General features: G+C 36.0%; 1 protein-coding gene across 4 annotated transcripts in view; it reads left to right on the plus strand.

Annotated features, from left to right (window-relative positions):
• The window catches only part of ZFPM2 (zinc finger protein, FOG family member 2), a 442,808-nt gene that overhangs the window by 217,729 nt on the left and 205,900 nt on the right, over positions 1–19,179 (plus strand). For all 4 annotated transcript variants that reach the window (XM_036995562.2, XM_036995559.2, XM_017642905.3 and 1 more), the window contains one exon: positions 10,956–11,074. In XM_036995562.2, the coding sequence (XP_036851457.1) occupies positions 10,956–11,074 (119 nt within the window). The remainder of the gene's footprint in view (positions 1–10,955; positions 11,075–19,179) is intronic.

Below are 19,179 nucleotides of genomic sequence, written 5' to 3' on the forward strand. Positions count from 1 at the left end.
ACCATGTGATATTGGATAATAAATATCATAGGGAAGGAGAACTCAGTTTTTTTCTGGAGCTCAGAAACATCTGATGAAAGAGAATAGCTTTGGGTTTGATCTGGCAACATTAACAGGGTTTCCCAGGCAGCCAGGAAAATTGTGTCTGCACAATTCTGAGAAAGGTGTGGGGGTTAAACTGGAAATGAGGAGGAAGATATGTTAAGAGAAGTTTTTCTGAAAGGAAAGAAGAATGTATTCAGGAAGGAGAGAACAGGAAGTTAGGAAGACACTGTGGTCAATGTTGAGGTCATATGAAGACTCAGGATGGTCAAAAGGGAGCTAGTGCAGGTATATGCATAAGTCAGTGTCTAATGAAAGTGAGTTTTTAAGTAAGTTTATCCTGGCAGGGATTTGGAGCCTGAATTGGAGCAGTAAAATGAATTGAGGCTGATTACTCATCTACCTCAGAGTTGAGAAAAACCTGGAAAATGGTGATAAGAAAGCTGAATCCAAGAGATATTTACAAGGAAGTTAAGTCAAAGTCTGGGGAGTATTTTGGATAGAAATGTTAAAGAGGGAATGTGACCACGGACCCTGGTGAATGCTTAGCTGTGATGATAGAAGTTTGTGGACGTGAGCTTAGAATGCTTTGATTTTTTTTTTTGGTGATAGAGTAAATATTAAGTACTTTACATATGTAATCCGAGTTTATCTTCATAGTAACCATATGATTAAGATATTATAATTCCTATTTTGTATGCTGAAACCAAAGTCCAAAGGGTTAAGGGATTTGCTTAAGATCACATGGCTTGTTCAATTTACTCATTTGCATTTCAGTTTTGAACCCATTCGATCTGTGTTCTGGCCTTCCATTCTACAAAACTCCTCTCCCTCCAGATATCCCTGATATTCATCTCTTCAAAAGGAATCTTTCCAGTCCTTTTCTTGTCTTCATAAATTTCAGATTACTTGATCTATCCTTCCTTTTTAAAATTCTCAAACAATACGTTGGCTGTTATGCCACCATATCATTTATTTTCTTTCACTTTTTAAAAATTTTCTGGGCCTACTTTTCCATCACTCTGCCTTTTGATGATGTGTGAAACTCTGCCCTAGGTCTTATTTTATCACGGTACACTCTTTTCTAGATTAACAATCATATGGCTTTTATGCATATGATACAACTTGATTTTAATTAATGAATAAATAACATCATTTATCCCTACTTAAGACCTTGCTTCTGAGCCCCAAGCTTGTACCTGCCTATCTAAATTCACCTCTTTCCTTCCTTACAGCCACTTCAAACTCCTATTTCCAAACCATCATTCCTCATCTTACCCTTAAATCATTTTTCTCTGTGTACCCTATCTCATTTGCTTAAGCCTGACACTTGAATGCCATCATTGGATTTTCCCTTCCCTAACTCCTCAAATACAAAGAATCACTCAGTTTTACAACTTCTCCTTCCCAAGACTTATGGGTTACATTTCCTGAAGTTTATCCACAGTCCAGGCTTGTTTTGTTTGTTGCTTTATGCCTGGGCATAACCTACTGTCTGATATTTAGTAGATACCAAATAAATATTAGTATCATAAATGAATGAATAAACTAATGAACGGGGGGAAGAGGGGGAGAAAGAATGAACAAACAAATCAAATAAGAATTGGACTTTTGCTTTCTGGTTTTCAAATCTTTGATCTTTTCATGTCCAACATCCATTTTGTGATAAGCTGGTTTTAGGACCTGAGTCTTTGACACACCACAGGATGTTCTTTCTACCTCTCTTAAGATATCATACCTGGGGAAAGAAAATCATGGTGTCAGGGACACCTTACCAAGTAGCAAGTGAGTGTAAACCTCTCTTTAACAGTGACACCAAAGACTCAGAACAGATGCAACTTTTTCAAAGCCATTCATCTGGTTATTGGGTAGAGTTGGAGCTAAACATTCATCTTGTTTTTAGTACAGTGTTTTCCCTATTTTGTGACACTTATTAATCTTAGAGAAAATTAAAAATATTATACTCCAGAAACATGTAACTTAAATATAACTCCCATTTATACAATGTCCCATTTCTTTTGCTTATCATTAACCTACATAGCCTTGGAAGTGTATAAATGCTAATTATTTGCAGTATGCTTGCAGTTTTCTATAATGCTGTTGTGAATAAGTGAGTACTTTTATTGAACTACTTCAGCAATGAAAAGGATTTGCCCGAATCACAAAATAATTACTGATAAACAAGAACAGAGACTGGGATTTGCCTGTTTGTCTGATAAAGTTGAGAAGATTGACTAAATGGTTTGAACAGTTTCTGGCCATTCATTTTGGCCATCCTTAAGAGCGCATAGAAGTATTTTTTGGTCTGCTCCAAATTTCAATGCAAAGCTATTGTGATTGACATACCTTAAAACATTTGGTGATATTTGAGTATCGCTTCATAATCTGCCCTAAATTAGTTGTTTTCTTAATCCATTAAAACAGACCTGCTTGTAAATCTACAGGTATAGATAAGAAGTCACTGTTTGACTGAGTCTGAACCCTTTTCAAGTGAAAAATGTCAGTGGCAGAAAGAGAGGAAGAATTACTTTTTAAAAGGTTTTCAAAAATTCTAATGATTCCTCTAGTATTACTTAAATGTGACATGACTGGGGTTTTTTAGGGTAAGACAAAAACAACCCAATTATTTGGACATAAGTTTTATGTAGAAAGGAACATTCTTAACTAATGTTTAGCTGAGGGATTGAAATTTGGTTCATCTTTAAATGGTAAATTATAAAGAAATTTTTTAAAATGTATGTAATGGTTGGAATATACTAACAACTCCTATCAGCAATTAAAATTATTTTTAAAATAGAAAATATTATCCTAAAGATTTACATAATTACTTTGCCACATATGAATATGGATGCATATGTTGAGGGACATTTCCCCCTGAGGTCTTTTTGATATGATAACATATTGTTCATCATGCTCCATCTTTGAGGGTTTACTATACAAAGCCTCTGATTCCAATGCATTAATCAAAAAGATGGTACAAAGATGAATAACATTTTCAGGGGAAAAGCTCATAAATGGGTTTGTTATTCCAGACAAGAAATTATTATTGTTCCATATTCCTTGAACTTTGAATAAGATTCAGGTTCCTTGGGCTTTGAATATTATTCAAAGAATTATATTCCTTGGACTTCAAATAAGATCCCTTGAACTTTGAATAATACTTAATGGACTTAAGCATTAAGATATTATTTAATGTAAGTATTTATAAAGCTATCTTTCAGCAGCTCAGACTTACTGAATCTTTGTGGGTCCACTTCCTTGTTGCTGACCATCTTTATCTACTGAGACATCACAATGAAAAAGAAGGGGAGGTGTGTGTCTGTCTTAATTTAATGAATTTAATGACTTCTTCACTTCATAGTGTGTTTGACCAGAGGGAGCGGAGGGAGGGTAAGAAGAAGGGAGAAGCGAGGTGTAGTCTTGAATTTAAATTTTGTACTGTGAATGGGAACTGTTATTTCCACTGTGTTTTTATTGTTCAGGTATAGGTACATTTATGTTTCATAATGGACATTTAACTATTACACAGTATTTAAAGCTGATTGTGATTAATATACTTTGATTTTGGTTTTTGAGATGAGCAATAATAAACATGAAAATAATGGCTGGTGTTTTAACTATCAAAAGAGATGACATGGATATAGAGAAATAAGGAACTCAGACTGATGGTGCTGGTTTTAAAAACATCAAGATGAAATCTTCATATTTAAAGAGGGTTACTAACTTGAAAATAAACTTTTCAAGATTAAGGAAAAATTTCATAATATACATACCTACCTGACTTAGATATCATTTAGAAAATGTAATTGCATTCTATTTTATTTGGCATTTTCCCCAGCTATCTATTCTATGTTGATTTCTATTTATTCTTTCTTTCCATTCCTTCTCACTTTTTAAAAAATTTTTTATTAAGGTATGATTGATATACACTCTTATGAAGGTTTCACATGAAAAAACAATGTGGTTACTACATTTACCCATATGATCAAGTCCCCACCCATACCCCAATGCAGTCACTGTCCATCAGTGTAGTAAGATGCCACAGATCCACTGTGTGCCTTCTCCGTGCTACACTGTTCTCCCCGTGATCCTCCACACCATGTGTACTAAACATAATACCCCTCAATCTCCTTCTCCCTCCCTCCCCACCCACCCTTCCATACCCCTCCCTTTTGGTAACCACTAGTTCATTTGTGGAGTCTCTGAGTCTGCTGCCATTTTGTTCCTTTAGTTTTGCTTCATTTTTATACTCCAAAAATGAGGGAAATCACTTGGCATTTGTCTTTCTCCACCTGTCTTATTTCACTGAGCATAATGTCCTCCAGCTCCATCCATGTTGTTGAAAATGGTAGGATTTGTTTCTTTCTTATCACTGAATAGTATTCCATTGTGTATATGTACCACTTCTTCCTTATCCTTCCTTATCCTTAACCTTATGGACACTTAGGTTGCTTCCATTTCTTGGCTATTGTAAAAAGTGCTTCAATAAACATAGGGGTGCATGTGATTTTTGAATCTGGGAGTTGTATTCTTTGGGGAAATTCCAAAGAGTGGTATTTTGGGGTCAAATGGTATTTCTATTTTGAGTTTTTTGAGGAACCTCCATATTGCTTTCCACATGGCTGAACTAGCTTACATTCCCACCGGAAGTGTAGGAGGGTTCCCCTTTCTCCACATCCTCACCAGCATTTGTTGTTCTTAGTCTTTTCAATGCTGGCCATCCTTACTGGTGTGAGGTGATATCTCATTGTGGTTTTAATTTCCATTTCCCTGATGATTAGTGATGTGGAGCATCTTTTCATGTGTCTGTTTGCCATCTGAATTTCTTCTTTGGAGAACTGTCTCTTCATATCCTCTGCCCATTTGTTAATTGGGTTATTTGCTTTTTGGGTGTTGAGGCATGTAAGTTTTTTATATATTTTGGATGTTAACCCCTTGTCAGATATGTCATTTACAAATATATTCTCCCATACTGTAGGATGCGTTTTTGTTCTATTGATGATGTCCTTTGCCATGTAAAAACCTTTTAGTTTGATGTAGTCCCATGTGTTCATTTTTGCTTTTATTTCCCTTTCTTGAGGAGATGCATTCAGGAAGAAGTTGCTCATGCTTATATTTAGATGTTTGCCAATGTTGTCTTCTAAGAGTTTTATGGTTTCATAATTTACATTCAAGTCCTTAATCCATTTTGAGTTTACTTTTGTGTATGGGGTTAAACCCTAATCCAGTTTTATTTTCTTGCATGTAGCTGTCCAGTTTTGCCAACACCAGCTGTTGAAGAAGCTGTCATTTCCCCATTGTATGTCCATGACTCCTTTATCATATATTAATTGATCTTATATGGTTGGGTTTATATCATGGCTCTCTAGTCTGTTCCATTGGTCTATGGGTCTGTTCTTGTGCCAGTACCAAATTGTCTTGATTACTGTGGCTTTGTAGTAGAGCTTGATATTGGGGAGTATAATTCTCCCTGCTTTATTCTTCCTTCTCAGAATTGCTTTGACTATTGGAGGTCTTTTATGGTTCCATATGAATTTTAGGATTATTTTCTCTAGTTTGTTGTAGAATGCTGTTGGTATTTTGATAGGAATTGCATTAAATCTATAGATTGCTTTAGGCAGGATGGCCATTTTGACAATATTAATTCTTCCTATCCATGAGCACGGGATGTGTTTCCATTTATTGGTATCTTCTTTAATTTCTCTCATGAATGTCTTGTAGTTTTCAGAGTACAGGTCTTTCACTTCCTTGGATAGGTTTATTCCTAGGTATTTTATTCTTTTTGATGCAATTGTGAATGGAATTGTTTTCCTGATTTCTCTTTCTACTAGTTCATTGTTAGTGTATAGGAGTGCCACAGATTTCTGTGTATTATTTTGTTTCCTGCAACTTTGCTGAATTCATATATTTGTTCTATTAGTTTTGGAGTGGAATGTTTAGAGTTTTTTATGTACAATATCATGTCATCTGCAAACAGGGACAGTTTGACTTCTTCCTTGCCAATCTGGGTGCCTTTTATTTCTTTGTGTTGTCTGATTGCCGAGGCTAGGACCTCTAGTACTGTGTTGAATAGAAGTGGGGAAAGTGGGCATCCTTGTCTTGTTCCCAGTCTTAAAGGAAAAGCTTTCAGCTTCTTGCTGTTAAGTATAATGGTGGCTGTGGGTTTGTCATATATGGCCTTTATTATGTTGATGTACTTTCCTACTCTACCCATTTTGTTGAGAGTTTTTATCATGAATGGATGTTGAATTTTGTCAAGTGCTTTTTCAGCATCTCTGGAGATGATCATGTGGTTTTTGTTGATGTGATGGATGATGTTAATGGATTTTCGAATGTTGTACCATCCTTGCATCCCTGGCATAAATCCTACTTGATCATGATGGATGATCTTTTTGATGTATTTTTTAATTCTGTTTGCTAATATTTTGTTGAGTATTTTGGCATCTATGTTCATCAGGGATGTTGGTCTGTAATTTTCTTTTTTTGTGGTGTCTTTGCCTGGTCTTTGTATTAGAGTTATGCTGGCCTCATAGAATACATGGGAAGTATCCTCTCCTCTTCTATTTTTTGGAAAACTTTAAGGAGAATGGGTATTAGATCTTCACTAAATGTTTGATAAAATTCAGCAGTGGAGCCATCTGGTCCAGGTGCTTTGTTCTTAGGTAGTTTTTTTATTACCAGTTCAATTTCATCACTGGTAATCTGTCTGTTCAGATTTTTTGTTTCCTCCTTGGTCAGCCTTGGTTGTATTTTTCTGAAAAGTTGTCCATTTCTTCTAAGTTGTCCAGTTTGTTAGCATATAATTTTTCATAGTATTCTCTAATAATTATTTGTATTTCTGTGGTGTCCATAGTGATTTTTCCTTTCTCATTTCTGATTCTGTTGATGTGAGTAGACTCTTTTTTTCTTGATAAGTCTGGTTAGGGGTTTATCTATTTTGTATATTTTCTCTAAGAACCATCTCTTGCTTTCATTGATTCTTTCTATTGTTTTATTCTTCTCCATTTTATTTCTGTTCTAATTTTTATTATGTCCCTCCTTCTACTGACTTTGGGCCTCATTTGTTCTTCTTTTTCTAGTTTCATTGTGAGTTTAGACTGCTTACATGGGATTGTTCTTCTTTCCTGAGGTAGGCCTGTATTGCAGTATACTTTCCTCTTAGCACAGCCTTGACTGCGTCCTACAGATTTTGCAGTGTTGAATTATTGTTGTCATTTGTCTCCATATATTGCTTGATATCTGTTTTCATTTGGTCACTGATGCATTGGTTATTTAGGAGCATGTTGTGAAGCCTCCATATGTTTGTGGGATTTTTCATTTTCTTTGCATAATTTATTTCTAGTTTCATACCTTTGTGGTCTGAGAAACTGGTTGGTACAATTTCAATCTTTCTGAATTTACTGAAGCTCTTTTTGTGGCCTAGTATATGATCAATTCTTGAAAATGTTCCATGTGCACTTGAGAAGAATGTGTATTCTGTTGCTTTTGGGTGTAGAGTTCTGTAGATGTCTGTTAGGTCCATCTGTTCTATTTTGTTGTTCAGTGCCTCTGTTTCCTTACTTATTTTCTGTCTGGTTGATCTGTCCTTCAGAGTGAGTGGAGTGTTGAAATCTCCTAGAATGAATGCATTGCATTCTATTTCCCCTTTTAATTCTGTTAGTATTTGTTTCACATATGTGGGTGCACCTGTGTTGGGAGCATAGATATTTATAATGGTTATATCTTCTTGTTGGATTAACCCCTTTATCATTATGTTATGTCCTTCTTTGTTTCTTGTTACTTTCTTTGTTTTGAAGTCTATTTTGTTTGAAATAAGTACTGCAACTCCTCCTTTTTTCTCCCTATTAGTTACATGAAATATCTTTTTCTATCCCTTCACTTTTAATCTGTGTATGTCTTTGGGTTTAAGGTGAGTCTCTTGTAAACAGCATATAGATGGATCTTGCTTTTTTTATCCATTCTATTACTCTGTGTCTTTTGATTGGTACATTCAGTCCATTTACATTTAGGGTAATTATCAATAGGTATGTACTTATTGCCATTGCAGACTTTAGATTTGTGGTTACCAAAGGTTCAGGGTTAACTTTCTCACTATCTAAGAGTCTAACTTAACTCACTTAATATGCTGTTACAAACACAATCTAAAGGTTCTTTCTTTTTCTCCTCCTTTTTCTTCCTCCTCCATTCTTTATGTATTAGGTATCATATTCTGTATTCTTTGTCTATCCCTTGATTGATTTTGGGGATAGTTGATTTAAGTTTGCATTTTCTTAGTAATTAGCTGTTCTACTTCCTTTACTGTGGTTTTATTACCTATGGAGACAGCTATTATACCTTAGGAACACTTCCATCTATAGCAGTCCCTCCATAATAGATGGTAGAGATGGTTTGTAAGAAGTAAATTCTCTCAGGTTTTGCTTATCTGGAAATTGTTTAATCCCTCCTTCAAATTTAAATGATAATCTTGCTGGATAAAGTAATCTTGGTTCCAGATCCTTCTGCTTCATGGCATTAAATATATCATGCCACCCCCTTCTGGCCTGTAAGGTTTCTGCTGAGAAGTCTGATGTTAGCCTGATGATGGGCATTCCTTTGTATGTGATCTTATTTCTCTCTCTGGCTGCTTTTAACAGTCTGTCCTTATCCTTGATCTTTGCCTATTTAATTACTATATGTCTTGGTGTTGTCTTCCTTGCATCCCTTGTGTTGGGAGATCTATGGATCTCCATGGCCTGAGAGACTATCTCCTTCCCCAGATTGGGGAAGTTTTCAACAATTACCTCCTCAAAGACACTTTCTATCCCTTTCCCTCTCTCTTCTTCTTCTGGTATCCCTAAAATGTGAATATTGTTCTGCTTGGATTGGTCACACAGTTCTCTCAATATTCTTTCATTCTTTGAGATCCTTTTTTTTCTCTGTGCCTCAGCTTCTTTGTATTCCTCTTCTCTAGTTTCTATTTCATTTATTTTCTCCTCCACCGTATCCAATCTGCTTTTAATACCCTCCATCGTGCTCTTCAATGATTAGATCTCCGACCTGAATTCATTCCTGAGATCTTGGATCTTTCCTTACCTCCATTATCATGGTGATGATTTTTCTTTTGTACTCCCTTTCAGGCAGAGTCATAAGGTCCATGTCATTTAAGTCTTTCTCCGGCATTATATTAATTTTACTCTGGACCAGATTCCTTTGGCATTTCATATTTGTGTATGGCGCCCTCTAGTGTCCAGAAGCTCTACTCTCTGGAGCTGCTCAGCCCCTGAAGCAATGTCGGGGTTTGCAGTGGAGCGGTATTGGTGCCTGGGGGGAGGACAGAGGTGTTTCCTGCTTCCCAGCTGCTATGCCTGTCTCCATTGCCTGAACCAGTGGGCCGAGCACACAGGTATGTATTTTTGTCCCAGAGCAGCTGGATATGGATCTCTGCTTTTCACAAGCAGCTGGAATTTCAGTCTCTCCAGGAATTCTGCCTGTCTTAGCTTTCCAACCCCGTAATCACGAGAGCATCGTGAAAGCACCATGGAATGTAGGTTTGTGCTCCCAGAGCAGATTTCCAGAGTTAGGTATTCAGCAGTCCCAGGCCTCCACTCCCTCCCTGCTCCATTTCTCTTTGTCCCGCCGGTGAGCTCTGGTGGGGGAAGGGCTTGGGTCCCTGCTGGCCCCAGCTTTGGTACGTTAACCTGTTCCTTGAGGTCTGCTCTTTTCTCCAGGTGTGTGCAGTCTGGCTCAGTCCTCTTTCCTGTTACTCTCTCAGGATTAGTTGTATTAATTATATTTTCGTGTTATATGTGGTTTTAGGAGGAAGCCTCTGTCTCACCACTCATGCTGCCATCTTTATCATCGCCATTTTCATATCTACTCCTGTTCAGGCTGAGAAGAAATACTATTTAAAAAACCAAAAAATTCTATTATTAGGGTTCTAAAATAAAAAATTTTGATGTGATAATATGGTCTAGTAATACTGTCGGGGCATACATATCATGGATTTAATTCTTTAAAAAGAAAAGCTCTAATTCCTAATTGTAATCTTTGTTTACCCCAAACAGTATTTAGGCTCATAGCCATTCTTTGAAATTTTGAAGGCTTTATTTGTTTATTTATTTTATTAATCCTTTCATTTATTTCTTAAGTGAACAGTTGATGAATTCCTACTTTATGCCAATGTGTATTTTGTCTTTACCTCCTGTTTCCTGTAATTGATACCAAAGTAATAATGTGAAGGAAATGAAAGGAAGAAGACACCTTAAACTGGCTGTTTATATGTTTTTGTACAAAACCCCTTTGGTAACAGACAATCTTACCTAAAGTATCAAATATAAAAAAGTAATGACTTTGGTTAAGCTTTTCTATTTGGGAAAACATACATCTCTACTTTCTTTACATGTTGTTATTTCAGCCACTGAAACTAGTAGTAATTTTAGAAAATGATCAAGAAGTTCCAAAAACTCTCCAGGTGTTTCATCAAGTCTTGAATCACTATTAAAAATTTATTGCCTCAGGTATATATATCTTTAACTATAATTTTTAAACTACAATTGGTGATCCAATATAAAAATTTTAACCCAAAATCATTGTCTTAATGTTTCTTGCCTGTCAGTTTTGGCATTGGCTCAATACATTTTGAGGAATTGTTATTATTTCTGGTTCTTAAAGACTTACTAAATAGAATTAACTTCAGTAGATGATATGTGTGAAAAGGTGCAAGAAAGCAATTGGACTAAATGTGAATACAATTATAAGGACAAGTTTTATTTTTCTCTCAGGTTAACAAGATCTGTTGTTCAGAAAAGTATAATTCATTCTCTTTATATGAATCCTGAGAATTTTGTGCTCATAAAGCAAACACAAAAAGTGGTGACTGTTGTTAAAGCACAAGAGAAAGTACACTAAACACCTCTTGTTTCTGTTGTCTGCAGGAGAGCTGGAGGTGTTCCAGAAAGATGGGGAACGAAAAATTCAGAGTCGGCAGCAACTTCCTGTAGGAACAACCTGGGGACCATTCACTGGGAAGATGGACCTGAATAATAATTCGCTGGTATGTGGATGTTCTGAGATGGTTGACTCAATATTTTGTCATAGCTCAGAAATGATCTCTGCTTGCTTTCTGGGGAAATCACTAAAAATAACAGATTGTTTTTTTTCTTTTTCATGGGCCACAAAACTTGGATATTTTCCAAGTGGTTTGTCTGAGACAGTAATATACACAGAATTTAGAAGGAAACAGGTTAATCATACTAAATGGTTGTTTAGTAAGGTAATTTACAAGGTGGTTGTTCTATCTGCTTAGCCAGACTAGTACTATTCAGATTTAATAATATATACAAATGCTTTTATTTTTTAATGTGACACACATTAATTGTCATACATTACATGTTTGCATGAAGAACAAGAAATAAACAACCTTGTTATTCCATGGTAGTGTTATTTGTACCTCTAAGAGCAAGGATGAATGATTAGCATCACAACTATGTGTTTGTGTTGTTAATTTTTTTGTAAAAGTTCTGAGATCAGAAATCTGCCTCTAGGTAAGATTATATGGACAATCAATTAAGTAGATGTCTTAAAGAGTCATGGAAAGTTGGGATCTGTGGTTAAACTTTTCTTAATTGGATATATTAGCTTCCTATTGCTGCTGTAGCAAATTACCACAGACTTTGTGGCTTAAAACAACACAAGTTTACATTCATGCAGTTCTGGAGGTCTGAAGTCAGTTTGAAGTGAATCTCACTGGTCTAAAATCAAAGGGTCTGCAGGGCTGAGTTCCTTGCTGGAGTCCCCAGGGGAGAATGTTTTCTTTGCTTTTCCAGCTTCTCAAAGCTGTTCAAAACCCCTCAAAGCTGTTCACATCCTTAAAGCGGGCAGTGGCTGCTTGAGTCTTTCTCACATCCACATTCTGACTGACTCTTCTGTCATCCTCTTCCATATTTAAGAACAGTTGCAATTATATTGGTCCCACCTAGGTAATCTGGGATAGTTTCCCTATTTTAAGGTCAGCTAATTAGCAACTTTAAATCCATCTGCTTCCTTAATTCCCCTTGCCAGGCAATTTAACATTTACCAATTCCAGCAATTAGGATATTAAGACCTCTCCTATTATAAGTGATAATACAAGTGATAAAACTTGGGGGAAAATGTTTTACATTCTTTAGGAGATTCAGGAATTACATATATGTAAAATGAAGGTCCTTCTCTCTAAATGACATTTACGTAGGAAGAACCTCATGGCTGCTAAATGGTTCAGTCTACACTGTGGGGACATGAAAAATCCCAGATATTGTTTTGACAAATGTTCTGAACTCAGCAGCATTGCATTTCTTCTTCAGTTTATTACATGAGGACATTTCTTCTTCAGGTTATTACATGAAAAAAACTGACATGTGGATCTCTGCTCATTCAGTGCCATACGGATGAGACAGAGAGTATTGGTTCAACTAAAAGTAAAGTTGGGAATAAATGAGAAGTATTTGTGTCACCAAACTTTTAAACAGCATGTGAGAGTCTAGGGTATGCTTTTTACTTTCTAAATCCATGTATTTATCCTTGTATGTAAAATGATGAAGTAGGAGATTTCACATGTATTTAAGAACCAAATTCGTTAATAGACCAGGTGAAATATGTAAGTCTGGGCAATTTAATTCTTAGTGGTCCAGTACACTTCAAAAAGGATTTGAAATGTGGCCCCACAAACAGTGTAGACCTTGGTTGGTCTATTGATTCCTTCGAGAGAGCAGTATTAACTATACTGACTTCCCAAGCAAAGGCAAGAGCAAGATTCTCTAAACATCAAAGGTGGTGTTAAATGTGATCCCAGACCTACTGAATCTGGGAGTTTCTATTAGTTCTCTACCATTGCTTAAAAAATGTTTTAGGCAAAAGATACTTACCTTATTTATCACTGTATATCAGATACCAACACAATCTTTATTCATTTCTCTGATATTTCTTCAAAAGGATACTACTACTGAAGTGGTACCTACTTATTGATGTAGGAGAGGGATGTTTTCCCTGTACTATATCAAAATTATATCTATATAAAAATACAATTTTTCATTAATCTTTATACCATTAACTATGTATGTATGTATGTATGTATGTAGAGTGATATACTTTTATACATTTTTAGCATATGCTAAATTGTGATGTGTAGAAAATAAACCTATCTGTGTTTATTTTTTCAGTGGAATAATTTCCTATTTTTTAGATAGATGATATCGTTTTGTTTTTTAATGCTCCTGCATCACTCTAAAGCTATTTCTTGCCACACTTAATATTTTTTAAGGGATTCAATTGTAGATATTTCCAGAACTTTTGGTACTATTTGAAGTGTATGAATACTCCTTACCAGAAGTGGATATCAAAACCCAGAAGTGGGCATTATTCTCTATAGAAAACAATTTTAATATCCCAGTTTTCTTTTATCTTAGGGTTTAAATATTTTATTCATGTTATTTCCTTAAATGATAGCCATTTGTTCTCTATTTTAAAACTTGGTTGCTTTGCCAAATGTACTTTTAAAATATTTTCTTCTGCAAAAGTATTTTTTTCCAGAATTTACTTCTGATTTATGTCTTTAAATACTAGTAGTTCTAGTATTGGTAGTACTGTTACTAGTGTAGAACAATTTTTTGGCTAACTTATTTTGCATACTTACGCTTTTCTAGACACTGTACGGAGAATTGGAAATGGATTAGCTCATTTAAGCCTCCAAACGAACTTGTGAATTTGGTCCTATTTAAATTGTATTTTAGAGATAAGAAAATAAAGTCTCAGGACTTTTGATTCCAGAATCTTCATTTTTAAAGACCGTGCCACACTGCCTCCTCAACAGCATCTGTAACATGATTTGAGAATGATAAAATTTTTGAGGATTTCTTTACAGGAATTCTAAATTTGTAAAAATCCTTGGGAACCTTGTTGGGGAATTCTTTATATGAATTCTACATTTATAAAAATTTCTGAGAAAAAAATATTTAGAAAATTACAAGTATGCTCTTTTTTTCTTTGGGAAAAATATGTTATATGTCATAGACTATTTGAGAAGTAATGAATTAATTCAAAGACTTCTGCAACTTTATTACCTCTTTTTAATCTATACATGATTTTAATGTATATTTCATATTGCAAGTTTTCCTTATAAAATATACGGCCTTCTATCCCTTCCTTACCCATTCTTAAATCAAATTCGGAATTAGCACACTCTATTAGAGTGCTTATTCACCATGCCAGTAATGTTACTTTGCTTGGACTCATGGTATTGGCTCAGGAGACTCAGCACACTAATTAATACAACACAGTAATTAACTGAGTCACCATGCCAGATGTCAGATTCTTTTTATATCCTTCAAGTTCCCATCTTGAAGTGCATTATCTATATGCCACCTTCTGTAGGAAGCCTTTGCAGTTAGGCTTTTGGATGTATACAGGACACTTGTCAAGAAATACAGGCTATATAGAAACACTGAAGAAACTGATTTGGCAAAAAGTTATTCTTGAAATCATGACATACTGAACATAAGAATAAGTAATCTTTTGCCCACACCTCATTATCCTGTTAGATACCTCATGCTTTAATGTTTTAATAATACCATCAGCAGCATACGGTTAATACTTTGGTCCAGATACAGGTCAAAGTGCTTAGCATGTTTTACATCTCATTTAGTTCTTACACAAGCATCTGAGAGGATAATACTTACTGCCTTTGTTCCAGAGGAGGAAACTGCTACTTTGGGAAGTTACATAACTAGCCCAAGGTTGACTCAGTGTGACTCCAGAATTCAAGTTGCAATCAAACATTCAGAAATGTTACCTGTAATACAGGGATAATAATACTACTACCTAGCAAGTAGAACTTCTGTAAATACTAAATGAGATAGCATGTGTGCCAACAAATATTAACTATTTATACTGCTCAGTCAGCATAAATGTGGACCTGTTAATATCTGTTAAACTTAAACTGAACAGACACTCTAACTTAAACAAGTAAAACTAGACCTTTGGTGTTTGAGTATTTTACATAACTGAAGTCGACTGTATTAGTCACTGTTCTTCAAAGAAACAGAACAAATAGGGTGTGTGTGTGTACATGTTTTTTATATAGAGAGAGAAGATTTATTATGAGGAATTGGCTCATGTGATTGTAGGGGATGGCCAGTTAGAAATCCGCAATGTAGGCCAGCAGGCTGGAGACCCAAAGAGCCAATGGTATAGATGAAATTCGTTCTCGGGTCTTCGGATGATTGGATGAGGCCCAGCTCATTATGAAGAACAATCTGCTTTACCCAAAGGTCACTGATTCAAATGTTAATCTCATCCACACACAGTCTAAATTGACACATAAAATTAACTATCACAGACTCCAAAGGTCTATGATACAGTATAAGTTTCTGTTTCTTCAGGTACAATCTTAAAACCCTGGAGAAATTGTTAGCCAGTGTGTGAGTCTAGCCATGTTTCCAACATCCCACCTTTGGGCCAAGGAATACCTTACTTTTAGTGCTATCATGGAGATGTAAACTTAATGTTTTTGAAAGTCTTACAGTTTTATTCTTTGGAAGCATCAGAAGACTGCTGACAAGGAAGAATGAATTTAAATCACTTTAAATTATGGTCAATATTTGTTTTGGAGGTGTTTAGAGTTTCTATATTTATATGTTGTACCTTTGAAGTTCTCTCATTTTCTCTTGAGGACAAAAATCTTTGTAATATGCTATATCTCTGCTATGTTAGCACATTGTATCTGCTTAATAAGTATCAAGCAACCATGATTATTTGGAAGAATGAGTGTCTGGAATTTAAGGGACCTTTGAATGTATCAGCTGTCAGAAGCTAACTAGTGATTCAGCCAACTGCTGGAATTATGCAACATCATACTTAATTACACAGAACATAAATAGAAAGTCCCAGGTTAGAGTAAGCTATCACAACCTGTTAAATTCAACAAATGAAATCTGATAGGAAATCTCATTTTAGTGATGCTACTCAATCAGAATAGAACCTTGTTTTATTTTTCCATGGGGCATTTGTGACATTGAATTCTACAAATAGAAACATACATATGAAAGATACCATAGACAGCATTTCATTGACTCAATAATGAAATAATACACTCATTATATTATACCTTAATTTTTTAAGGTACTTATCATCATAGAAATGTGGTTGAGAAAAGCATTAGAAGTCCTGATCCACAGCATAAAAAAATTAGAATTATCAGGTGTCTCCATTTATCTCCTTCTAGTTCAATCTCTTTTGGTAAGCTGGGGAAGCTATACCAAGACAGCCTCCAAAGATATAATAATGAAGTAAATTTGAAAGTAATATCCAAATTAGTGTTGAGATTCTAGAGGATATAGATTTGTTAAAAGTCTCTATGATTCAAATTTGGACCTCTGCCTTTGGCACAAAATAGGTATTCAGTAAGTGCTCTTTATAATAAAAATATGATCTGATTTAATTTCCTTACCATGAGCATTCTTCACCCTATCCTCCCATCTTCACCCTCCTAATGATATAATTTATAATTTTGCTGAGGCATGACGTTTTGTGGGGACTTCTATTTCTTTTCATTGATGTTGACATTGGGAGTGGTATCTTCCTTCTTAATATTCACTCTAGTCTGGGCTCAGGACTACCCTACTTTCCCACTTCTAGTATCTCTCTAGTCTCGGCTCTTTTGAATTTAACAGTGCATATTTCCCAAAACACTCTGGCCTTTCTTCTCTTTTCCCTCTGTTCCCAGTGCCTCAGGGAGCTTATCCACTTGCAAAGCTTCAGCTACTAATTTACAAATGACATTTAAATAAAAAAATCTCTAACCTTGGCTTTCTACCCTTTCTCTAGTAGCACATTTCAGCTGTTTTCTAAGCCTTTCGCACTGACTTCCTCCAATTTAACAGTCACCAGGAGAGTTGATTATTGTTTCCACAAACTTTCTATTCTTCTTGCCTTCCAACTCGCCGCCTTTGATTCTGTCTCTGCATTGCCTCTCCTGCCTCTGCAGAAGTTTATTCTGTAAGTTATTCCATAGTTTTGTCTCCATTTTTACCTCTCTTTCTTACACATCTAAATGTCCATTTACACATATAGTCACACACACACATACCTCTTCTTTATTGCCTATAATTACTACCATTTACACACATAATCACACATACTCCTCTCCATTATTGCCTAGTACCATTTACACTTAGACACACACACACACACACACATACACCTCCATTATTGTCTGTAACTACTACAATTTACACACACACATACTCACACACACACACCTCTCTTTGATTGCCTGTAACTACTACCCTTGCTTTTTTCTTCCACATAGAGCCAAATATCTCCCAATATTCTCCTTTTCATGTCCAGAAACCAAGTTCCCTAACTGCTGCTTTCTCAATGTCTTTTCTCTTCTTTCTGTTCCTCCAACCTCTGCTCTAGTTGAAACTTCCATAATTTCTTCCTTGATTATCATAATATTCTTCTAATTGTTCTTTATGCATTCCTTCTTTTCTCCTTTTTTTTTACCCAAATCATGATCTTTCCTAAGAACAAAACTAGTCAATTTTGTGCTTAAATTAATCCAAAAAAGCATAAAAGACCCACACTCCTTGGCAAAGCCTAAAAGGGCCTTCAAGATGCCCCCCTCTTCAGCTCTTACCATTTTCCACTCTCAGTGCAGATTTCAGTCAATCTCTCACCTATGCTAGTACTCTGATTATACTTTCTCACGTCTCTCTGAATTTCACCGTGCTACGTCATCATCCTAGAAAGCCCTACTCTCCTTTCTGCCCCACCTCATCACACCAGTTCCAGTTCCTATTAAAGACTTGTCAAGGTCACCCCAAAGTAAACCTTCCTCAAAGCCTCCAGTCTGGAATGGATATGCACTCCTCAAGTATTTCCATGATGCTCTAGGTTTACTAGGATAAGAGTGTTTATCACATATTTGTAAGTGTCCAGTTGTCTCTCCCCTGCTGACTGTATGCTCCTTGTCATTATCTTTGTATCGTTCCTATCCAGAACAATGTCTGGCTTGTAGCAGGGACTCAATAAATAACTTTTAAAGAGTAAGTAAATTAATTCTTTCCTTTAACTTTTCTTCCATATCAGTTAATGAGGCATCTCTCTCTTTATTCAAGATCCTTGCATTCTTCCTGGACCTTCATACCCATTTCTACTGTTTCCTCTGAGATCTTACTTCATCTGCCCAACTTAGCAAAACAATTACCACAGTTAATGCCACTGTGCCTGTTTGATTTGTTTATATTGTTATGTTTTTTCTTAATCTCGTTTGAACCTAACTTTCAGTAGTGCAGGATAACGGAAGCTGTTTCTTCAGTTTTTGCACAATAAGGCGATGTGCCCATGATGGTTTCTTGATAAATATTGACTAATTTCAGGGTAGGATTTGTAGTGCTTTGAAGCAGTTGGGGAGGATGAGGTGCTGAGCCTATTAAGGCAATTATGATTTGTTTACAACGGAATAAGTTTTAGATCCCTCGCTATGACGTGGGTGAAGGCCAAGAAGGTGTTCTGCTCCACCAAGCTTTCTGTGAAGTCTCATCCAGCATTGCACTTTCCAGTGACAAGCCATCTGGGAAATTCCATCTGTCTCTGCTTGGAAACTAAGGTGGCAGTCGCCCACTGTGAGCAATTTTCTATTAACTTCTTGGATAAGATCAGTCAGATTTATACTGAATTGATGGAGCCATAAGAGCAGGGTTGTTCCAAGAGAAGACAAATGTACTGATTCCTCTAATTGGGCTTAAGCCAGTTTCGTTCACAGATGCCCTTAGGTTCTAGTAGTGCAAGGGCTTATAACCTTTTTAATTGTACCCTGATCCTCTTGGGAAACGTTGGTGAAATTCATTATTGATGGAGGTTATAGATTTGTCCCTTAGGGAGGCCAAGATCCTGGCTTCTCTTGTACTCTATCTGCTATGTGAAGAATTAATGGAAACTGGGGACAGGAAAGCTGCCTGGAGAAGACATGAGACAAGACATTTAATGTAGCAGAGCTTTGGAAAATGACGTGTGGGCTTGGTGTCTAGAATTAGAGTAGGTTTTGTTTGTTTTTTGTTTTTTTGTTTGTGGAAGTAGGGAGTGCTCAGGGAGGGGGAGAGGTCAGTATGGGGTCCCAGGTTA

Source organism: Manis javanica, chromosome 2, assembly GCF_040802235.1.
Source record: "Manis javanica isolate MJ-LG chromosome 2, MJ_LKY, whole genome shotgun sequence".
NCBI lineage: Eukaryota > Metazoa > Chordata > Mammalia > Pholidota > Manidae > Manis > Manis javanica.